Genomic DNA, 25308 nt, shown 5'->3' with positions numbered 1-25308 from the left:
CAAGAAGACCACTGTGCACCACCACACCCAGCAACCACCAAGAAGACACTGGAATCGTATCTCCACGGATCAGCTCGCATCAACCCTCTCCCAGAACCGACCCACCAGCACCACCGACCCAAACGAAGCCGCCAACAACCTCACCAACTGGATCTCCGATTGCGCCAACCTCCTGGCCCCCCTGAAAACTCAAGCCAGCACCAACAACCACAAGAAAAACTCCTGGTTCACCCCCGACCTGAAGGACTCCAAGAAAGAATGCAGCGCCCGCGAGAAGACGTGGCGCCTCAACCAGACCGAAGAGAACATGTCAGCTCTCAAGGACGCCACCCGCCAACACCACCAACACCTCCGCGCCGCACGAAAAACAGCCTACCGGAACAGACTTGACAACAACGCCCACAACAGCAAGGAACTATTTGGCATCGTCAAAGAGCTCTCCAACCCGGACGCAGAAAACAACTCCATCCCTCCATCACAGGACCTCTGCGACTCCCTCGTGACCTTCTTCCACCACAAGATCACCGACATATACAACAGCTTCCCGACCACCGACGCGAACCCCCCCCCCCCCGGAACCCGCTACCGACGTCACCACCATCCTCACCTGGAGCCCAACCACCACCGAGGAGACCACCCGCGTCATGAGCTCGATCCACTCCGGATCCCCATCGGACCCCTGCCCGCACCACATCTACAACAAAGCTGACGACATCATCGCACCGCACCTCCGAGATGTCATCAACACCTCCCTCACCACCGCCACCTTCCCGGAGAGCTGGAAACACGCAGAGCTCAACGCCCTCTTAAAGAAACCCACAGCAGACCCCACCGAACTCAAAAACTTCCGGCCCATCTCTCTCCTGCCGTTCCCCGCCAAAGTGATTGAGAAAATTGTCAACACTCAACTCACCAACACCCTGGAAACCAACGACTCCCTCGACCCCACACAGTTCGGTTTCAGGACCAACCACAGCACCGAAACCGCCCTCATCGCAGCCACGGACGACATCAGAGCCCTGACCGACAAGGGTGAGACCGTGGCCCTCATACTCCTGGACCTCTCCGCAGCCTTCGACACGGTCTGCCACTGCACCCTGATACGATGCCTCAGCAACGCCAGCATCAGAGGCAAGGCCCTCGAATGGATCATCTCCTTCCTCTCCGGAAGGACTCAGAGAGTCCGCCTGCCCCCCTTCAGATCCACAGCCACGGAGATCATCTGCGGCGTACCTCAAGGATCCTCCCTCAGCCCCACTCTCTTCAACATCTACATGACCCCCCTGGCGAACATCGCACGCAAACACGGACTCGACCTAATATCATACGCCGACGACACCCAGCTCATCTTATCCCTCACTAACAACCCCACCTCAGCTAGGACCAGATTACATGAAGGAATGAAGTAAGTGGCGAACTGGATGACAGACAGCCGCCTGAAACTGAACGCCGACAAGACGGAGGTCCTCATCCTCGGCCCCACTCCCACCGCATGGGACGACTCCTGGTGGCCCCCCGCCCTAGGCAGCACCCCCCAACCCACCGACCACACGCGCAACCTCGGCTTCATCCTGGACTCATCCCTCACCATGACCAGACAGGTGAACTCGGTGACCTCGGCATGCTTCAACACCCTACGCATGCTCCGCAAGATCTTCCGCTGGATCCCCACCGACACCAGGAAGACCGTCACCCACGCCCTTGTCACCAGTCGCTTGGACTACAGGAACACCCTGTACGCGGGCATCACCACCAAGCTGCTGAGGAAACTCCAACGGATCCAGAACGCTGCCGCAAGACTCATCCTGGACACCCCTCGCCACCACCACATCTCAGGACACCTGAAAAAACTCCATTGGCTCCCCGTCAACAAGAGGATCACCTTCCGACTCATCACCCACGCACACAAAGCCCTTCACAACCTCGGACCCAAACTCATCAACAACCGCGTCTCCTTCTACATTCCTCCGCGCACTCTACGATCCACCGGACAGGCCCTGGCAGCCGTACCCCGCATCCGCAAAGCCACCGCCGGAGTAAGATCCTTCTCTTTCCTGGCAGCAAAGACCTGGAACTCTCTGCCCAGCCACCTTCGCGCCATACCTGAACACCTCTCCTTCAGAAGGCTGCTCAAGACCTGGCTCTTCGAGCACTGACCCCCCCCGCGCCTTGAGACCCTTTATGGGTGAGTAGCGCGCTTTATAAATGCGAATGATTGATTGATTGAGCATGTCCATCTATCCTCCACTCAGACTGCCTCTTCGGGCAGATCTTCTGTCACAGCAGCAGGGGACGGTCCTCCACCCGAACCTTTCCAACCCAGCCTTCATGCGTGGCGATTGAGCGGCAACAGTTGACGGCATTTGCCCTTCCATCCGAAGTCTGTAATGTTATCTTGGCAGCCAGGCGTCCATCAACTAAAACTGTATACGCCTGTCGTTGGAATAATTTTGTTACATGGTGCACCAACAAATCTGTTGACCCCCTATCTACCCCTCTTTCAGAGGTTCTTCTATTCATTCTTTCCTTAGCCCAGCAGGGCTCTGCATTGGACACCCTTAAGGGGTATCTGTCTGCCATTTCTGCCTTTCTTAGGCTTCCTGATCAGCCCTCACTCTTTAAATCTCCTCTTGTGAGTAGGTTCTTAAAGGGGCTCACCCACTTATTTCCTCCCACTCCCTTCATCATGCCTCAGTGGGATCTTAATCTTGTGCTTACTTACTTGATGTGTACCCCCTTTGAGCCTATGCATAATTGTCCCTTACGGCTCCTCGCATTCACAACTCTTTCTCATCACCATCACCTCTGCTCGCAGGGTGAGTGAGCTTCAGGTCCTTTCTTCAAAGCCTCCATACTTGTTCCTTGCACCCAGACTAAGTGGTGTTACGCACTAGGGTTTCCTTCCTTCCTAAGGTGGTTACACTGTTTCACGTAGGCCAGTCCATCACTTTGCCTACCTTCTACGCACCCCCACATCCTTCCCATGAGGAGGAGAGACTCCACCGCCTGGACCCAAAAAGAGCGTTGGCGTTCTATCTCAATCGTACTAAAGACTTCCGGGTGGACGATCAACTCTTTGTTGGCTATGTGGGTGTGAAGAAAGGGAAGGCGGTGCAGAAACTTACCATCTCTCGATGGGTGCTTCTTTGCATCAAAAAGTGCTACGCTTTGGCGAAAAAGCAACCTCCTGACGTCTTGCGGGCTCATTCTACCAGAACCACTGCTGCATCCACTGCGTTAGCACGCGGAGTTCCTGTCCTGGATATCTGTCAGGCAGCTACGTGGGCGTCTCTGCGCACGTTTGCTAAGCATTACTGCCTGGACAGTCCGGTCCGTCGGGATGGCTACTTTGGTCGTTCGGTCCTGCAGGACTTTCTAATATGATCTTAGTTCGTAGCCCACCACCGAGGATGGCATTGCTTGGGTATCTATTCTAAGACAAGGAATCTGCGCAAGGGCGTGTCTACGTACTACTCCCAACGTCATCACAGCGACCACGACAAAGACCCTACCGGGGATTTAGAGATGAGAATACCTTACTGTTCACAAAGGTGTACCTTTATTTAGAGTGACAGTAGATCTGGGTAAAAACAAACAACATAAAGGGCTACTCTAGGTTATTATGGTCCTATGACCCTTAACTAATATGTTAACATGTTTCAGCCCTTTCGAAGGCCATTAACGTCCTGGACTTTCATCAGAATGTGTATCTCAGTTTTGGCCCCGGTTAGTTGAAAAGGCTAGTATAGTACGCAGAGCACTTGAATCTACAGCACTACACACTATGAACAGATGCTCATTGGCCAAACAACATATTCCTTTTCACATTAATCAAACCAGTCCCATTGTTGTAAAATTTTAAAATGTGATTGAAAGGATTGGCTTCCAAGTTTAATTGGCAAATATATAGATAAGTGTTAACCCTTTAAAAGATGCTTGGTACCTTGTTTTTAAATAATATCTCAAACTACTGATCAAATTTACATCATTTACTTTGATGCCAAGTTTGGTATAAATTTGTTCAGCTGTTAGTACTATACATCACAGCAATATTTCCCATAGGAGCTTAAAAAGGACGTGACTAATTTTCAGATCTTAACGAAACCTGGTGTGACCAAACTTAGATGACAGTTTTTGCCTATTGTCAAGTTTCATGCAAACCTGTCAACTGGATCAAAATAATAGACATCCAGATGTAGCTTTTCAATTAAATAAAAAGTAATATAGTTATATGTAGTAGACACGTATGCATGTGTAACAAAAGTAAAAAAAAAAAAAAATGTAAAACATTTTTTTTTTAAATCCACCAGATAAAAAAATTAAAGTTCGGTGAAATTGAAAATACATACTATTTAAATGCCTCAAACTAACTTGAGGAGTCCAATATTTGCACCTAAAATAGATATTTGGTTAGTGCAAATTTACCCAAGGGCCTACAAAATAATCTTTAGTAAGGGAATGACTATTGGAGTTTTCCTAGGAGTGGTTAGATCTGCTCATTAATCTGACAAATCTCCTGCACAGGATTGCCACAAGATTAAAGTACCTTAAATACATAAGTGTTGTGCAACGTGTTTTGGACTAATCTATAATCAATATTGGCGTTTAGTGACAGTCCTGTGTAGAAAATGTTTTACTTAATAATTTTTCGCTTTGTGCTCCTCCCAGTCATCACTAAAGTTGGAGCAGCACTGTGCCTACATTTAAATAATAGTAAATAATACCTGTAGTGATGTCAGTTGTGTGTAGCTTAAAGAAGTCTTGAAGCACCTCTTCTGTTGTCCAGTTCTGTAGGCTAAAGGGTAACTATTTGTACATGCTCAAAACAAGAAAAAAAACTTGAATCTTGAGGCAGTTTAACAAACATATCCATGTATGAATCATATTAAAACACTTTCATATGTGATATATTTTCCTCACCAAAACACTCCAAAAGATGTATTCCAGAGCATTGGGGAGGTACTAATTGCGTCTGTGGTGTATAATCCTGTTTATACAATCAGTGTTACTGGATTGTATATCAAAGTAACCTGCATGCATTTTAAGAGCAGGCTGTCAAGAAATTTGTTGTATATCGAAGTAACCTGCATGCATTTTGAGAGCAAGCTGGCTAAAACTGTGTGTTTGTTCTCTCTAAAAGAGTCTCAGCCTTTGCTATTGTCTTTTGATGAAACACTGGCACATGCAGTATATATCACAGCTCCTGTTGTATACCAGTATTGATGTATGACTAATGGAGAGGAATGAGGAGGAAAGTGCCCCCTTCTGATACAAAATGCACATTTTAAGTTGTGTTCTTGAATACATTGTAGCTCTTCCACTTCAGAGTGAAAAAGAATGTTGAGCCTTTTTGTGTAAGTAGGAAGTGACCAGACAGTCAACCATTTTAGTTCTTCCATTTTTGTCTTTAATTTGCCTTTACTCCATTAATTCCCATGTGCAAATAAATTATTGATGTATTCTTTATCTTATTATCTAAAAATATTATGTTTTTGTGATGTTTTTAATCTCTTTTAATATTACCATTTACGATGCATTATTCCTGTGTAAGAATTATTTCTAAGCATTGGGTTTGTCGACCAAGTGAATAGTTAAATCCACTCAGATTTTTAGGATATCCACAATGGCCTTGAAGGAGGGAGATATAAATATGATTTTCATGGGTGTTTATTTTCATGTTTGGCCATTCCTAAACCTTTCTACATTGTATTAATCAGGTTTTCCACAAGACCCTGCCAGAGTCCTACTTTGTCCTATGTTTGTTTTTGAGTGGACAGCTATCTTGCATCAATTTTATATCTGGATGACTCACCCTTTCTTCTGGCCTATTTACAGTGCAAATGATGCAGCTGGATTTGAGTTTTTTGAATCAGGACACAATTTATAAATATCTTGTTTTGTTCCGCTAAGTACTCCACATGTAGCTCGGCTTCAGTTTTGTGCATAGTTTCTAAGAAATGTCTTTCTAAACTGCTATTTTCATATTAATAGTTTTGTTTTTCAAAATATAGCTGAAATACAAAAAATTTCATTGTCAATTGCATTTTTCTTAACCACATTTTTCTTATTTGTTATTTTTTTGTTTTTGTTTTTTAACCAAGCAGTGTTGACAAAGAACTGAATAGTAAGCAAGAAGATAGGGCGAGTGGGCTGTAAGTGGGAAGTGCAAGACAAGGAAGACTGAAGAATGTGCAGATGGAGAGCCACTTGCGCTTTTACCTTCATTACAATATTGTTTGGCTGTTTGTTTACTTCATACATGGTCTATTACAAAAGGTGCCTTGATACCTTTGACTAGACTAGCATAAATGGAACTCCTCACTACTGTATTGGTTAGCCCAAAGTTGCTTAACCTTAAAAAGACAAAGCTTCTCACTATTATTACTAAGTACTTCTTTGTAAACTACATTATGAACAATAGTCATCACATATTCTACTAAAAGGTTGCTGTAGTAAATGTTCTTGAAGCCACCCACATGCCGTCCTGAATATAAATCCATGGCAGTGCAACATGATGCATGTTCCACACAAATGGATCACATCTGCAAGAGTCTCTTTGATGAAGCCGAGCTAAATTGAAAGGATGAACCTTTGCCTTCCCACTTACCCATGGATACTTTACAAGAGAATTTTAGTAATTCCCTCAAAAGGTTGTTTGCTTGGGACCGCACCAAGACAATGTCACACCATGGGAGATGCATTCATCATGCACCAAGAGGTCGAGGTAAATTTGTTGAAGAGATAAAAGCCTGACGATTAGTAATGGAAAAGGCAAACACTTTTCACAGTTTAGTACTTGGATGGTTGTCCATAATAGTGTGAAGCAAAGAGTTGTTCCAGACACTCCACATTTGTAAGTGATTTTTCAGCCAGCCTCAGGACATCATTGGCGATGGCAAGTACAAAAACATTTAAGGAGCAGTTTTGGCATATAAAGTGGCACATACCACCTACTCTTCACTTTAGACGCACTGGCTACATAGCAAGCAGGACTTTCTTTTAACTGTTACCTTGATAGTGACCTAATATTGTATTATTAATTTTATATTTTATAATGCTGAATGTCAAAGAACCACATTTTATAGGTCAAATTGCAGTTGCTTATCTGAATGATGCATGTTCTTCAGTAAAATATTTATATTCATAAGAAAAGGTAAAGGACAGAGATAATATATATATTTTTATGAACTTTTCTGAGCAATATTTTGTAATGTTGTTCTCTGCCAGAGGACTAGTCTTTTAAGACAAACAAGGCCATAATAAACTGCAGGGTCACTTTTGTGCAAATCGCATGTTGAATATTTGTGTTTTAAATGCTTGAACATGTTTTTGAGTGAGCCCAAATATAGTAAAATGCTTATATTAGTAATGTGAAACCTATCCCTAATTGTACATGTAACTAAATATATGTAAAATGTAGTGATACTAGCCAAAACAGACTGTTTTTATATTGAAATGTGTGTGGTTCAATAAAAAAGGTCATCTCGTATAGGCAATGTCCCTATCTGCAGGTTGTGATCAGAGCTGTGCGCAAGAAAACAGCATATGTTTAATATTGAACTTCACAAGACATGTGACTTGAAAGTCAGTTCAGTGACAGCTGCCTTTAACAACATTAAACTATTTGCAATAGTGTGTGGCTAGACTCTTCACCTAATGAAAGTGTGATCAACACAGTTTGCTGATTCTTTAGCAGCTGTTCCTTTGACCATACATGCCTTAATTTTGCATTGATACTTTTGAGGGACCATTATGAAATACATTGTAAAAAGACTTCTAAATTTGTTGGGGACGGTGCAAGATTTGCCAAGACGTTTATGACGTTTAGGTAAGAACAGTGTGGGATTTGTTGAAGTAACCGTAGAGCTCTAGCATCAGGTAATCAAAATGAGTGGTCATGATTTCAGATGTACATTGAGAGATAATTCTTTAGAGTCTGCAGGTATTGTGGGTTGTTCTGAAGATGCATTTCCAGGGCAGTCCCAAAAAAGCAGCAATCGGGAGATAGTGTACAGTAGTAAATATTCTACACATTGCTGTGCCTTTTGGGGCAAATGAGAAACCTGTAACACCCACAGATTGTTGAATCCTAAGTACAAGAGGAGAAACCATGAGGAGGTATTTCACAGATTAACGTGTTGTGTTAACCCCATTATTATTGGGATAACACCTGGTGCACCCCTTTATCCCAGAACAAAATTGCACACTTTTCAAAGAAAATAAGTATTGGTATGTGTCTGACTTCCCTCTTTTGTGAGTTAATCTGTTAGACTAGGAGTGTTCAGTCACAAACCTTTTTCAGAATCTCTTAATCAGCAGGTGATGATAAATTAAGCCCTTCTCTTGTACATACAAAATGGTTAGTATTTTCCTAGTGTGCAATTTATTTTGCAGTGTTTGTCTACAAATCAGGTGTTCTAGAATGATCATGATTATTATAAACTGTGTGCACCAGAGAAATTGAAACCTTTCACCATTAAGTTTGTAAACTGAAAAACACAGCAATTTATCATAAATTTGTTAGCATTACCATTCTAACAGTCTGCTTTTCCAGGGCCTGTGCCTACTGCATGCAGTCTGTAATATAAAATGCGGTATTCATGCAGTTAAACCTATTTTTATATGTAGCATCCATTTCTACACTGCCACAAAGCTGGTGTGCGTTCGCCAGCAAATTAGAGAGAAGAGATGCACTAAATAGGAAAGTGTAAATTAAAAAGCATCTACACTTAAGTAATTGTGGGACAATGAACATGGTAAGGGGCTTGTTAGACAGTGGTTGGCATGTTGTAGTACTTGAAAGAGAAGGGGAAAGAAAGTTTGGAAGTTGATCCTCGTTATTGGGAGTAATGTCAGTAATATGTTTGAAAACAAAGCCTAATTAGTACAAGAATGTGTATTTGGTGAATTCTAATGAGCAGACAATGGATGTAGATTTATCATTGTCTATCCATATTAAGTGTGTTGCAAGAAACAAACAGTGAGTTTGATTAAAGAAGAATATTTTATCTGCAAAAACTGTTCCCATACTACATCTCCGGATGCGCCTTAACAAGCAAACTTCAAATAAAAATTGAGGGGGAAAAAACATCAAAGTTCTGGGATCAAGACTCTGGAACAAACTCTACCGTCTGAACATTACCTCAGTCTTGGTCATCAAGAAAGATTCAAAGAAATACTTGTTCGTGAAAGGACTGAACATTACCGAAAATGACTGAGGAGAACAACCAAGAATCCGTTTCTAAATGTATACCAGGAGGTAGAGACTCCCAAGACAGTTCTGATCTAAGCCAATCACGTTTGTAAGTCTTTGCCTCGACCTGTACTACCTGACATCTGAACCCTGTGAAGTAGCCAGAAAGATGTTCCCTTACTATATGAAATCCTTAGAATAAATGCATAAAGCTGGTAAAAGAAGGTTATAGTGCCAAATGGCAGGAACGATCATGCTCCGTTTTTTTTCATTAAAAATTCTACATATGTAGCAAGGCAGCTCTGCTTTTCAAACCGGACTCAAATTTTCCCATGTCATGATCCAGGAGCTATTGCAGTGTTGTGATGTAAAGCCAGTGCCATTCAAGGAAAAAGTGGTAAAAGGGACTGTGAACTGACCCTTATCTATGTACAGAAAGAGGTTAAAAAACAGCCCCACACAAAGGTTACTGGCCATAGGTTTTAATATACTTCCTGTTGGCACATGATCATATGGCGAATAGTGAAAGTTAAACAAATTTTAAAGCCAAGAAGGCAAGCGGCAGAATTAAAGGATCGCATGATCCTCAAGAGCAGGAGCGTTTAAGACAAGTACCCACATACCAGAAGATTTGTTTAAGGTATGAGATGAAAAGTGGTAAGAGTTGGAAATTTTATAGGGGGGCACGTGGATGAAGATAAAATAGAAGCAACCCGGTGAGATGTTTTATTTATTATTTTCAAATGTGTATGTTCAGTGTTGGTGCCTCAGTCAGTAATGAACCAAACACGGAATTTGTGCAGTGGATAAAGTAGACAACTGCAAAATTCCTGTTGAGGAACAAGGACTTGTGTTACTAGTGGTTTATCCTAAACGTCATGAGGGAAACGTATGGATCTGTCTCAAAAGAATGCTCAATGGTACAGTAAGTAGAGACAACTTGGAGAAGTGGATATGGCACATACTTTTGGGGTATACTTTTATCTCAGTAGACCAATGATAAATAGTAAATATTTCACATTCGTGGAGTGATTGAACGTGATAATTATCAGCAAATTTATACGATTGACAGTGTGTACAGACTAGTGTGAGTGGAAACGTACATAGGCAAGCTGTTTGGTACAAAGGTCATGTGGCCTTCAATGATTACTTTCAGCACTGGGCAAGCTGCACTTGGACCAAAACATCATTGCAGCTAGTAATCTGTTGCATTGTCCCAATAGAGGTTGTTATGGGAAAAAGATGATGAACTGTCTACTGGTTGTTCAAAACTGGTGGAGGAAGTTAGGAATACACTTGTAAGGCATATAGGTTGAGGGGGAATTAAGGCTCCTATACAAAAAGGGTTTGATGTTAGCACAGTATAGAAGAGAACACTATTTATATTCCTGCTTTTCTAAAAAGGAAAACGAATACATAAAATGTTTAAAGTTTAAACAAAAAAAAAAAAAAAATGATAGACATGCTTAAATGAGATCCCTGTTGGCAGATATTTGTACTAAAATCTTTCATTTCAGTGGTAACTCAACAGTACATTTTTTCAACCTTATCAAAATCCTATAGCCTATTTACAAGAAGTGAAAGAGAAGAACAAGTCTAAATTTAGGCTGCTCAAACTTTTGAAGAATTAAATTCCTTTGTTTGAGTGGTTTCAGAGAGAGTACTCCTGCATGTTTTTTTTCTGATGGATACTTATAACCACAGATTCTTCACCGTACAAAATCCCCCCAGACTGGATGTGGAGATTTCTTCATAGGAGTGCTCCTGTGTGCCATGAGGGATGGCATGCGGTTTCACGTTTGATGGACACCGCCCACTATTAAGTGCCAACAGTACGCACTGAAATAAATTACAACTTTTTACATGGATCCAGAGCTCTTGATATTGTCGGCTTTGAAACAGCTTCTGTTTTCAACAGTCTGCTGGGGAATATTGTCCCCACCCAAAATGACTGGTTTCAAGCCATGCCATGACTAAAGAAGGCAGATGTCAGTCACAAACCTGCACAAACTTTATTCAGTGTCTTGCCTCAAGCTATAGATCTTTAAGTCATGTGATTAGTGTGCCTTCCTGCACCCGAGGACGATCCGAGACCAGGAAGCTACGAATGTTGCTGAAAACAAGAAATCGTGCTCTTTGTGCAGCTCCCACTCCGAGTAGCTGACTCAGTCCCTGCCCCATGGCTGCTCCCACAGCCCCCAAATCATGTAATTTTATTCTCAAAGTTCTCTGGTAAGTCTAAGCCCAAGTATAAACACAGGCATGAGAAAGGGGCGCAGGATTCTTCCTTATTCCGCCACTCTGACTCCCATCAGAAGGCACAAGAATGTCACAATGTAAGTCACCCTCCTTCGAGGTCACCTGCCACAGAACAGATCCTTCAGTTGGTACCTTAAGTTTCCCGAGACATAGCCCTGCAACAAATCAAGACTTTCAAAGAGGCTATGCTTCAAACCTTCAGTGCCCCTCTTATTCCCTCTGCCGCGCCTTTTTGTTCTATGGAATTCAGGAGCCTCCAGTTGAGGTACCACTGGCTGGTACCTCCCCTGCCCCGAAACAACCTTGGCTCGAGTTTGACTGATGTCACTCTATGAAATTTCAAAAGCGTTACATGTGTTCATACAGCCTGACGTCTGTGCCTCTACTACGTTGCTACTACCAACAGAGACTTTATTATAGTTTTGTTTGTAGTTCTAGACCGTTGCCAGGACAGTGTGTATTCCAGTATGTTGATTATGATTATGAATGTAAAGGGAATGTCTCACTCTCCCCCATTATATTGATGATGCCTTGTACCTTGATGTGCAGAACGCCAGTTAAGTTCACTTGTCTCCTGAGACGTAGCTTGGCTCGCCTCATGGGCCACTAGTGGAAGAGAGTGCTTCATTTGCAGTCATGGTTTGGAGGGTAGTTGAGGTACTAAAATTACAGCTGCCGTCCATGGAGACAAAACCTAATTTATTGACATAAATTCTACAGCTGTGCCAGCAACATCGAAGCCCCTACTTCCATTTAATGATGCCATCATAAACACTGTGATGGTTACTTGGTTGAAACCATGTTCTTGCTTGCCTGTGAATAGGCAGGTGACCAGACGTCATAGACCTGTGACCTGGATTTTCTCACCAAGCATCCAAGAGGATTGATGCTTTTGACAAATTCACATTTTCTTCCACACAGTCTGCTTCTAAACTGCTCCATACATGGTCTGTGAGACCTTTCTGGTAATCCTGGTAGACCTCAGGGCCTCGTTAGCCTAGACAGTACATGATGGGCAGGACATGGCCAAGTACATCATCATCTTCTCTTGTTACCACAGATTGCTTGGGTAGGCAGTTGGTACTGGTGTTGTTTTTTGTCGACACACCTGGATGAGGACTCCGGTGGCCAACAAACTGCTTCAGTTTGTCTGTAGTGGCTCCTGTGCAACCAGTAAAGGCAACCTTTCTCTCCAGGAATGATGATCCATCCCGTCTTACAGATTGTTTTTTACAGAAAATTCAAAATTGCTTCGCCCTACCTTTTCTCCTGCTCACCCACTATACCTTCCACACCAGAAAGAATTTTAGAGGAGCATCTGTTCATACTGCTAGAGGAAATGTTTTTTGCCCTCCATTGGTGCCATCAAGTGGGTACCAGATTTGGAAAATGGTGAAAGTTGTTATTCTCTCCATTTCCTTGTCCCAGAAAAGGACAGGAGCCACAGGCCTGGACCTTCAGCCCTTGAATGCCTTCCTGTGGTAGGACATATTCAAAATGCTTAAGTTGACCCAAGTTCTTTTTACACTGGCCCCAGTGACTGGATAACATGACTGGACTTGAAGAGCACGTATTTTCATATCCTATCCTGACAGTCCTACAAGCTTTATCAAAGTGAACCAGGAGCATTTTCAGTTTGTCATGCTCCTCTTCAGCCTCACTGAGGTCATTGGGTGTTCATGAAAGTGATAGCGGTAGTTACTGCCCATCTTGGGAGTCCATCTGTTCCCATATCTCGACAATTGGCTGCAGAAGACGAGCTTGATGCAGTGAGTCATGAACCTCCTCTAGATGATAGCAGAACTCTCAACATTGTTGGGGTTCACTATAAATGTGCTAAAAGTTCCACCTCATTCCCTCACAGAGGCTTCCATTCATTGTGGTAATGCTGGACAGAGTGGAGTTCAAGATTTTCGTCTGCAGCAGTAAGTCAAGGACTTTCAGGCTGTGATCCCTATGTTCACGGCACGGTCCTGGATCACAGGGAGAGTGGCTCTGAGGCCTCTTGGCCTCATCCATCCTGCTTTTCAGCTATGCCAGGTGAAACATGCATGCTCTGCATTTGAACTTGAAGTTCCAGTCGGCCCAGCATAGAAGGAAATGTGTGGGGAAGATAACTTGAGATCTGCAGTGGTTGCTGATCAAGCGCAACTGGTCCAGCAGCAGCACTGTTTCCTTCCCCACCCATAGCTGATAGTGGTGACAGATGCTTCACTGGTTGGCTGGGGAGGTCATCTGTTGGAGGTGATGGTTAAAGAACTGTGTTCTCCAGCGGAAGGATGTCTCCACATCAATGTGCTGAAGCTGTGGGCAATATGTCTAGCTCTGAAGTCCTTCCTGTTGTCGATAAAAGCGAGAGTGGTGCAGGTTCTTCTGAACAGTAACACTGCCCTGTGGCTCTGCAACAAGTAGGGCAGAGTGGGGGCCTGTGCCAGGAGACTTTGTGTTTCTGGAGGTGGTCGGAGCACCAGGACATCTTCCCGGTTGCAAATCACCTGGCAGGGTCCCTGACTGCATCCCGAGGTAGCACAGGGCATTTTGCAACGAGTAGAACCCTAGCTAGATTTTCTCACCACAATTTCACACGCACGTCAACAATTCTGCTTATTGATGTTGCCGCAAGAACACTCATTAGGCAATACATTCTGGGCAGGATGGACAAAGAGAATCCTGTAGTTTCCTGCCCCCACCCCAAGTACTTAAGAGGATTCAGAACGAGTAGGCTCACTGATCTTAGAGGCATTGGATTGGACCATTGGTCTCCGGAACCCCTACACTGAACATCTGTCCTCTGATCAGGATCCTACTTCACAGGGACTCCCTATCTCAGCAACAGGACAGGGCTCTCCACCCAAATCTACACCTAGATGCCAGGGGACAGAGTAGTGGCAATTGACTGCATTTGATTTGCTTCCTGGGGTGGGGCGTGTCAAACTGGCACCAGGCATCCCTCCCTAAAATCCATTCAGACTGGAACAAATTTGAAATCTGGTGTAGTGTTCGCAGCACTGACTCTACCCACGGAACTGCTGTACCTCATTTTTTTTTTCTCTTTTTTTTCTCAGCACAAGGCTTTCCAGTTGGTACTATAAATGGTTATATTTTGGGGCCTTTCTATGGTTCTCAGACTTGGGCCCTCATTACGAGTTTGGCGGTCAGCATACTGCCGTGGTGGAGTTGGTAGCCGCACTGCCGCAGGCCTGACAGTGAAGACTGCCATATTACAAGTCCTGGAAAGGTACCTGTAGAACACAGCCAAGTCACCGTTCGACCCACCACAGCAGAAGTGCTGGTGCGCCAGGCAGCATCCCACGTCCATATTACGAGGTTGCCAGGATTTCCAGGGCAGAACCACCGCCACCAAAAGCTTGGAGGAAACAAACAATAATAATAGGGAACACCCACCTTCAGGAACACAGGTACAGCCGTTGGTGCCATGGCCCGCGATATGGAACTCCTTCCAATACTCTACCTGAAAAAAACACACACACACACACACCCTCTTCCACCCCCTCCCCCCTAAACGGTGTAGTGCTGCATGATAACCATCTATTAAAAAAGATTTTGAACATATGTACATACAGGGCCAAGGGCCAGTCCAAAATCTATAGTACCCCGAGCACACCAGCCACAAGATGACGCCCCAACTTAACTCCTGGCTGCTAAGTGCAGACCTCCTAAGGGCAGGGGCATCAATGGGGAATGCAGGCACCTCAGGGCTGGGGGGGCCTTTAGGGTGCCCTTAGATGGGGGATGAGGGGGTCGCTGGGATTGCCCTTGGATGGAGTGGGCTTAGTAGTAGGCTGCGTTGTGGGCTTGCCCTTGGATGGAGTGGGCTTGACTAGGGGTGTGGGTGTGGGTGTGGGCTTGGTCTGGGAAGAGGAGGGAATGGGCTTGGATTTGGGTTTCGTAGCACGAGGCTAGGATGTGACGGTGGCAGGTGGTGGAGGGGCAGTGGCAGACGGATACGGGCGGCAAAGGCATAGGAAAGGTAGCAAGGCGCTTGGGGGCGGGGACAGGGGCTGGGTCAGTGGTGGGGAAAATCGAAAACTCGCACAGGAAACGTTTTTTGGGTACACATGGGAGGTCACTGGAAAAAAGTTTGGGAGTGGGAATGCTTGTGAGGTGTGTACACGGATGTGCCATGGGTGCAGGTGCCTGGGTGGATGAAATGTGTGTGCTGGGGGACTGTTGGGTGGGTGGGTGGAGATGGCGGGGGGAAGTGTGAGTGAATGTTGGGGTCGTGTCTGCAGGTATGGTGGATGTGCTGCGTGTCGGTGTGTTGACAGTTGTGTCTATGCCAGTGGTGTATGGGGTGCATGGATGAGGGTCAGAAGATGTGACAGTGGCAGTGAGGGCACATGTGGTTGGAACAGTGACTGATGCCATGCTGGCTGCAGGTGTGAGTGGTGTGTTGACTGTGAGGGGGAGATGGATGGGGAGTCGGTGCAGGGTGTGGATGTTAAGTCTGCATGGGTATGTTGAGTGTGTGCATGGTGGTGGTGGCGTCTGTGGTGCTTGTTTGTCCATGCGTACCGTGTCTGTTGATGTGGATGCATTTGGGTCAGTAGCTGTGCCTTGGATGGGTGAGGGATGTGGGATTGGGAACAGGTAACTGGAGGGGGAACGGAAGAAGAAGGGACACTGACTTCCATCAATGAGGAGGCCAGAGCCTGAAACAGTCTGTAGGCCAGACAAGGCACCGTGAATGCCTTCCAGAAACGCATTTGTCTGTTGCATCTGGGATAGCAGCCCCTGGATGGTATTCACGATAGTTGTCTGCCCCACAGAGATGGACCTCAGGAGGTCAATAGTCTCCTCTTTGAGGGCAGCAGGGATGACTGGGGCAGGGGCAGAGGTGCCTGCAGCGTAGGAGATACCCACCCTCTTGGGTGAGCGGGCACAGGCAACTGGGTGGGGAGCTACAGGGAAGGTGGTGCTGGTATGAGGTGGCGGACAAGAATGGTGCTTGGGTGGTCCCAGATGGGTCCACCACCACCAGGGAGCCACCATTGAAGGAGGAATCTGAAGATGCAGTGGTCGATCCTGTCTCCCCCGTGGCACTCCCCTCGCCCTCTGTCCCACTGGTCCCCTCGGCCCGCTGGTGTCTGCCTCCTGGGTCCCGTGGGCTGCAGTTACCCCACTCGCCGGGGCTCCTTCTCCTTCACCACATGATGCTGAAAAACACTAAGACAGAGGAGGACAGTGAGGGAGAGAGAGCCAGGGTGCAATTGGTCATTGTCAGCACAATGGTAGAACATCAGCATTTGATGCCATTACATTATACGTGATGCCCACCTCTAAACATCCTACTACCTGGTGAAACCATGGGGGAAACTGCAACAATGCACATGTCAACCGCTGATGGTCTGACTGAGGCAATTCTCTACATGAGTGGCATACCCACCGCACCTGTCCACACCCATGACAGTTGATATAGGCATGAAAAGGACTGGACACCCAAGAGGATCCTGCACGGCTAGTTGGCAGGCCACCTTGGCTTATGTCAAGAAGCACTGTCACCACTTTGTGTACCCACCCCACATACATTCAGTGCCTGTCAGCTGACTGTGGACATGGATACAACCCTGGCACAGTGGTTGGTCAGGATCAATCACAATGCCTTGACACCCCATCTTGGAAGATCCAGTTGCCTTGTGCTGGTAAACAGGTACAGCAAGTGGATGGCCAAACAGTTTTGAATTAAGCAGTCTGGCCCTCTACCACTGACAGCATGGCATCACTTACACCTTTGATGTAAATCCTGCCCAGATGGACACAAGCCATGGTGGACATCAGTGTACCTAACATCCATGCCACAGCTACCCAATTGTGCCTGCCCAGAGCCACCATGTTAACACGTCCCAAGTAACAGTGAGTACTCACCCCCATGTGGCTGCTGTGCTGCCCTGAAGCGCCCATCCACCTCAGGGTAGGCGGACCATTAGAGGGGTCAGGGTCTGATGGGCATCTCTCCCTCGGGAGGATGTCCCCAGCTGGGCCTCAGCGGTCTTCCATGCCCAGCGTTTCAGGTCCTCCCACTGCTTTCTGCAGTGGGTGCTTTGCCGGGCATGGACCCCCACGGTCCGCACTTGCTTGGCGATGGCATGCCAAATCCCCTTCTTCTGATGGCGCTGACCTTGCATGGATAACACAGAACCCAGTCATGTAGGGTGGCATTCCTGGGACAGTAGTGGACAGAACACATCACACTTCCACGGCCACGTCATCAGCCAACATAGCCCTCGGCCCCTCACCCATGTCCATGCTCCAGTCACACTGCCACTTACCAAGGGGCCCATCCTCATGCACACAGCTGACATACAGGACAATATCAGTGGGCTCACCTGCTGCTCTGGTGCCCCGTACAACTGATCATACAGGGGCAGGACCCCGTCCACAAGCCGCTCCAACTCCTCCTGAGTGAAGGCTGGGTCCCTGTCTCCTGCCGGACATGTCATCTTGGCTACCAGAGTGAGTACACGGCAGCACATGCAGTGGAGGTCTTCAGTGCATGAGGTTCAGGAGTCAAGTGAGCATAAGCACATGAAATGGCGGTCATGTTCGCCGCGGACATTACCGTCCCTGTTCCTGGCAATCACCATTGGCTCCAGCCTCCCAAAGGCAACAGTGACCGCCTACCGCCATGACGTGTTATCCCAGCGGGATGATCTCACTTCCACCTGTCCCATGCATGCGGACAGGCAGCAACCATTTCACTTTTAGAATGTGTGATGTGTGTGAAATGTAATGCATCATACGTCTATGCTGTACGACACGTAGGCTCCTCTCCCCTGTCCCCCAGGTACTAGGCACGGTTGAGGATGAGGAATGTACTGGTGTACAGGCCCCTAATCAGCCTTGCCACCCTGAAGGAGCATCACATCATCCAGACCTATCGCCTGAACTGTGACACCATAATGGAGCTAGTGGCCCAGTTGGAGCCAGATCTGGTACCTGCCATATGCAATCACAATGCCATCCCTCCCACAGTGCAGGTGTTGTTGGTCATCCACTACCTTGCCTAAGGCTCCTTCCAGGTCACAGTGGGCCTCGCAAGTGGAATGTCGCAGCCCATGTTCAGCTCCGTCCTGAGGGATGTACTGTGTGCCCTAATGAAACATATGTGCAACTACATCTGGTTCCCCCGACGTGCAGATTTGCCCACTGTCAAGGCTGCGTTCTACGCTGTGGCACACATCACTCATGTTATTGGGGCACCCACATTGCCCTTGTCACCCAGGAGGAATGAACAGGTGTACAAAAACTTTCATTCGGTCGATGTGCAGGTGGTTTGTCTTGCGGACCCATGCATCTCCCAGGTGACGGCCAAATACCCAGGCTCTATGCATGATTCCTACATTCTGCGGAACAGCAGCGTCCCACACATGATGGTACCACTCCAGCGGGACCCGGCCTGGCTCATCGGTAGGTACCCCTGCATATGTGTGCCCCTCAGCTCACTGCACCATTGTCCCTGCCCTATTGCCCTCCCGGTCCTGATATGCATCTTCCCACAATGCACACAGGTGACTCTGGCTATCCCAACCTGCCCTGGCTCCTGACACCCATGATGGGTCCAACCTCAGCTGCAGAGAACAGTTACAATGAGGCCCACGGTCGTACCAGACTGGTCATTGAGAGATGCTTTGGTTTGCTGAAGGCCAGGTTCTGGTGCTTGCATGTCTCTGGGGGTGCCCTGCTCTACAACCCACAGAAGGTGTGCCTGATCATTGTGGCATGCTGCACAATCAGGCCCTGATGCATCACATCCCATTGCTGGATGCAGAGGAAGGGGTAGCTGTACCAGTGGCTGATGAAGAGGCCATGGGGAGTGACGAGGAGGATGAGGATGCAGCTGACTCCAGGGCGGAGCTGATTAGACATTACTTCAGCTGAGATGCAGGTGTGTGCAAATTGTGTGGTACATGTCCTCTACAACTGTTTGCTTTCTCTCTGATGCCACCTGTTGCCTGTGACCACTGGCTGTGATGGTTGCAGATCAAACTCTGGGTGGGTTGGGGGGGGGGGGGGGTCACATGTGCCCATGACTGAGGTAGACACAATGTACAGGTCAGGCAGGTGTTTGGTGGTGCCCTAGTGTCATCAATGTGTAAGTGGAAAGTTCCCTGAGTTGCTACTGCAGGTGCTGTGTGTGTGCCACACTGGGTTGTTGCATGTGTGCAGCATCCATCCCGGGAGTCAACATTGGGTGGCAGTGCAACATTGTCGGCGGCAGTGGTTATGGTGCTAGGTCTGGCGCTGGGTGTTGTGATGGTGGGACCTTTGGGTTTGTGTGTGTGTTGGGACTGGCTGTATGGTTGTGGACCTGCATAGCTTATCTGCCCTGGATACCTGTTCCTAAAGTGCATTTGTGTGGAGTTGGCATCTGTGACTCCTACAGTGAATGTTGTCCGTGTCTTGTTCTCCTTTCAGGACAATGTTGTGGTGTTCTGTACTCCCTGCCTGGCCTGTAGCCTCCATTGATACATATGACCAGCCACTGCCTGCTCCGTGATCAGCCTCCTGGCATTTTGCTGCCTCCACTGTCACCCTCCCAAGTATGTGCTGGATGATGGGTTGCCACTTGTACATGTATTGGCAGTTCCCTACACACTCATGGCAAATAAACACGTAGACATGGACTGTGCTCAGTTGTAGTTTATTTGTGATATACAATTGTGAGGGGGAATGATTGGGGTCATGGTGGTGGTGATCATCAGAATGTTAAGGCCAGCTGTAGGTAGTCCAGGTCCAGTCTACTGGCCATGGGTAGACAGATATGGGAGTGGACAGTCCACAGGGTGTCATACACAAGGGAGAATGTTCAAGAGAGGGTCACTTTCTGGCGGTTGTCTTGGTCTGGGCATCGTGTCCGGCTGGGTGTCTACTTGGACGTCCTAGATTGTGTGGGGGCTCCTCATCTACAGGGTTAGGGATGCTGGTGTCCTGCGATACCTGTGGCAGGACTTCCATGCCACTGGCTGCCGCTGACGTGGAGGGCTGTGATGGGATGTGGCCAGTTGTAGGGGCCTGCTGGTGGTTGTTGGACTCACACATGACAGTGGTCAGTCCTTGAGCACCCCTACAATGGAGGCCATGGTGACATTGTGTGCCTACCACTGTTGCATGGCCTCCTGGTGGTATTGCCCCTGCAGCCGCTGTGTCTCCTGCACAGTGATGAGGATCTGGGCCACTGTATCCTGGGTGTGCTGGTACACACCCAGGACTTGGTTGAGGCCCTCCTGGGCAGTCAATTGGTGTGGCTGTCCCAACCCTTGGGTCAAGTTCCCCTCCCGCTAGCCCTGGCCCACTGTGCACCTGGGACAGTATAGCAGGGCCATCATTGTCTGGGGTGGGTGCCCTTGACCCTGGCCACTGTACTACAGGGCACACCTCTGATTGTTGGGTCCCTGGTGCACAGGTTTGGGGTTCAGGGTCTGGCTGTGGTTTTGTTGCCACATGGGTAGGTTCTTCCGGTGGGTCCAGAGTGGGTGTGCTGTTGGTGGACTGTCTAGTGGCCCCAGATGGCCCAGGCAAGTCATCCTCATCCAGACATCCTGTGGGGCCTTCTCCCTGCGGAAGGCTGCCTGAGCCTGGAATCCTCTGCAGGGTGTCAGTGGCAGGGGTACATGTGGATGGATACAGTAGATGTTAGTTGTGTGACAATTGTTGTGTCCCTGTTGTGTAAGCATGCAGTGGCTCGACATGTTTCCCTGTGTTAGCAATAACGTCTGCTGCACTGCAGACATTGGTTTGGATTGGATTGTGGGAGCTGAGGTTCTTCACACTGTGGTTGGCATCCGTGCATTTGGGGTGTGTGAGTAGGGATGGTGGGAGTGTGGTGGTGTGGCATGCAGAGGAGGGGTGTGGGGTGTTTTGGGACAGGGTCAGTGGGGTGGGTTGCAGTAGGTTGGTGAGTGATGGGGTGGCCTGCTGGGCATGTGTAGTTGATGCTTGGGTGCTATTGCTGACTTACCAGTGTCAAGCCCTCCGCTGATGCCAGTCAGGCCCCGGGATACATGATGTCCAGGATCTTCTCCTCCCAGGTTGTCAGCTGGATGGGAGGTGGTGGGAGCCAACCACAAGTCTTGTTACTAGCTTTCCTCTGCCTGGAGGCCATAGACCGGACCCTCTCCGTGAGGTCGTTCAACCTTTCTCTCATGTCCTCCCTTGTGCGTGGGTATGTGCCAACTGCATTGACACTGTCGACGATCCTCTGCCATAACGCCGTATTTTTGGATATTGATGTCTGTTGAACCGGGAATTCCATGAGCTGTGACTCTACTCTGATGAACTCATCCACCATGACCTGCAACTCATTGTCGGTGACCCGTGGGTGCTTCTGGCGTGACATGTTGTAGGGTGGGAATGTGCTGTGTGTGTACGGTGGAGTACAGGGTGTGTGGTGATCTGGGGGTGTATGGCTGTGTGTGCTGTTGAGATGTGATGTTACTTTGTGCAGTGTGTGCTGTGTAATCTTTGTTTGCTGTGTTTAGTGTGTGCTTGGTCTCGAGTGTGGCTGTGGGTGCTCTTGTTTGTCGCTATTGATAGGGGGAGGTGGATATATGGTGGCGTGGTGTGTGTATGGTTATCAGGTGTGGGATATTTGAACTAGCCAATGTGGTGTTGGCAGTGTGGAGCCTTTTGTGTCCGCTGTGCATATTCCGCTGTGCTGGAGGTTGATTCATAATATGACGGTCAGAATAGTGTCGGTGTGGCGGCCACGGCTACTTATTAGTCAGTCATTCGCCGTGGGTTGGCTTGGCAGTGTTGGTTTTGTGTCTGTATTTTGGCGGATTGTGTTTTGTAACTTGGAATCTGGCAGTTGCTATTCCACTGCCGGTATAGTGGCGCCATTTCACACTGCGGTCTTGCCCAAATACCGCCAAAGTCATAATGAGGGCCGTAATGTCCTCGTTCATATCACCTGCTCTGGTGAGATGTATTGAATTGTTGACACTAGTCCCTCCCCCATGCTGTTTTGTGATGCTACAATGGGACCTTAACATGATCTTGGCATACCTCCTGTATACACCCTTTGAACCAATGCATAGTGGCTCGCTGTGCCTCCTAACCTTGAAGACTGGTGTGTCATCCTGCTATTACACCAGCTTGTAGCATGAGTGAACTTCAAGCATTTTCACTATAACCTTCCTACACCATCTTTTTCCGGACAAACTTGTGCTAAGGACTTGTACAGCCTTCTTGACAAAATTCATGACTCCCTTCCACATTGGGCAATTCATCAATCAGCCTGTATTTGCTTCCAAAAGAGGAGGAGAGGCTCAATCATTGGACCCTGAAAGGGATTTAAGCTTTTACATTCTTCATGCCAAAGACCCATCGGCTAGATGATGAAGCAACCCCAGGAGAGTCAAAGAGCCTATTCCACCAGGGCTAGCTCTGTTACTCCTTCACTGGCACATGGAATGCCAGTCCTTGACATCTACCAGCCATATACAAATCAGCCTTTTGCCTGCTCCAGTAGTAACAGTCCAACCAGAACCGCTAGGCCTTGTCTCCTCTGAATGGGAACACTGGCAACCCCCGATGGGTTTCAGTCTAATTGGACCTCATCAGTAGGATATAGCTTGAGTCCTGCGGCAGGGTGAGCACGGCACCAACATCTGGACATACCTGTTGCACTTGGTTTGTCCTGCTGAGGAACATTAAAAAAGTAATGAGAGGATTGCCTGATTTAATCTCAGGCACTTTTGATTACGCTGGGCTGTAATCAGAAGCCAGCTGTGTCTAAATCAGCTTTGGTCCTGCTCCATTAGGAACATTTCAGCCAAAACATCCAGCCCAGATCCCCTCTGAACAGGTACACAATCAGCATAGACCAGTTTCCGCCCAGTTAGGCCACTTTAGTAGGATGCAGCTTGGGCATTTTGGCATAGTCAGTATGGGACCCATCTCTGAACATACCCATTGCGCACTGAGGGAAACAAAAAAGTGGATTGCTTAAATTAATCTCAGCCACTGATAGTTCACTCTGGACCACAATCCGGTTCTTTGTTTTTTGCCCACCATATCACATCACACAGGAAACAGCTGTGTGCAATTCATTTTGAAGGACCAATTCTCAGATGGCTTCTGCTGCAAGCATGTTTCACTCAGTAAGTTATATTTGAATAATAAAAACATGCCTGTGAATTTACAGAAAAATCTTACCTTATTTTAGCTTGCGGGCCTGCCAGTCGAATTTTATTTAAGATAATCAAAGAAAATAACCATTTACTCCAGTGATCAATAAAAAGCTTGGATTCTCTGGGACAAAACAAATGGCACAGTCTACCTACTAAAACATTGCAAAAGTTAAGCACCCTGAAAGAAACAAGCCATCTACGAATACATTCTCTAATTATGGCCCGAATTTTAAGGGTTTGATTTATGATAGCATTGTTATCCAAAGAGGAGGGTTTTCTCTAGTAGTTATTGACTTGGGGTGAAGTAGTTTTTCTGCCTTTGTATTGGGGCCCTGGAGGACTCCCACCGGTTAATAACTACCTGGTGTCAAGTCAAAATATTAGTGTTGGAACACGGGTTATTTGTTGAGTGGCCAGCACAAGGAATAGTTACTTAGTGGAAACCAAACACCCTGTTGTTGCACTTGACTCTCACAGGGTAGCGAGGCAGAGCAGTCTAAGGTCTACTGAAGGGAGGTGGTGTGGGCATGCAATAATAACACTTGATAAATGATTGTCCAGTCAGTACATTTCTTTAGAAAAAGTAGTTCATTTACTACGCACACACTACTAACCCAAACATATTAAGCGAGTTCCAACTGCCATGGTCTAATAAGGATATTACTTTGGCATGAATCATTGCCATAATTGTGATTATGATGGAACAATAAGACATGCAATCTCGAAAACCCAATAAAAACATTTAAGAAGTAAACTTTGTGTTAGTGCGTTCTGTTGTATACTTGGCATTAGACTGCCTACAGTCGTGGGAACAGACCGAGAGGGCATCACAATAAGAATGACGTGGTGAAAAATCATTGTAGTGTAACCACATAATCAGCCCCTTGGCAGTAGCAACCCTCCTCACTGCCACAATACTGTGGTCCTCCAGAAACTGGTCCTCCTGGCTCCCTCCACCATTTCTCCTTTGTGGCTTTGTTGGTGGGCGCAAAAAAAGTCCAGGGCTTCCCTCAACTGGTCCTCAGGGGAAGTAAGGGTGTCAGCTGCACTGGTCCTGGCGTCAACATGACGGAGTCCTTCGTCCTGAGTCGGACCAGGGGTTTCCTCCTTCCAGTTCTCTATGGCAGTCCCAGGATCCAGCAGTTAGAAAAATCAGCAGGCAAGAGAGAGTCTTCCCGTTGTGCAAGGGTTTGTAAAGGGTAGAGGAAGGATCCTGAAGACAGGCATCACTAACCAATCCTGGGGTGCCACATCACCTCTTCATCCCTGTCCCAACCCTCCTGCACAGCATGTTGGGGCAATCTGCTCCTGGGGGTCTCAGCTCCACCCCTCGCAGACATCCCTGCCAGAGACTTGCACACTGAAATTTCAAACGGGGCCCCCCGGTGGGTTGGCATAAGTTGTCTAATTGTGCTCTTTGGTCTCCATTAACTAGAAATGTTGAAATACAAATTGTACAGAAATGAGTATTACAATAAAATGCATACATAGGCTATGCCTTCCTACCAGTCTGTCCCACAAGTGTCTCCTAAAGTGCTTTTGCCTTAGGGCCTGAGACACTGTATAGGCTGTAGGTATGCTAGCTACAACCCTGGCAGGGCCTTTTGTGGATCCGCTTGCACCCAGTGCAACAATCTTTGTTGGCACCATCCCTCCAAGACCTCTTTCTCCAAGGATTCCATAAGTACCACCATTCAGCAGTAC

General features: G+C 47.2%; 1 protein-coding gene across 4 annotated transcripts in view; it reads left to right on the top strand.

Annotated features, from left to right (window-relative positions):
* Positions 1-9417, top strand: part of BNIP2 (BCL2 interacting protein 2) — a 281093-nt gene extending 271676 nt beyond the window's left edge. For 2 of the 4 annotated variants that reach the window (XM_069222042.1, XM_069222039.1), the window contains one exon: positions 6105-9417. In XM_069222042.1, coding sequence (XP_069078143.1) covers positions 6105-6156 — 52 coding nt within the window. In that variant the 3' untranslated portion in view covers positions 6157-9417. Of the gene's footprint in view, positions 1-6101 lie in introns of all 4 variants that reach the window. The other 2 variants (XM_069222041.1, XM_069222038.1) reach the window with 2 other exon arrangements.
* The last annotated feature ends 15891 nt before the right edge of the window (positions 9418-25308 follow it).

Source organism: Pleurodeles waltl, chromosome 3_1, assembly GCF_031143425.1.
Source record: "Pleurodeles waltl isolate 20211129_DDA chromosome 3_1, aPleWal1.hap1.20221129, whole genome shotgun sequence".
Lineage (NCBI taxonomy): Eukaryota > Metazoa > Chordata > Amphibia > Caudata > Salamandridae > Pleurodeles > Pleurodeles waltl.
Note: the sequence above shows the minus strand (reverse complement) of the source record. Positions and strands in the feature narration are given on the sequence as shown.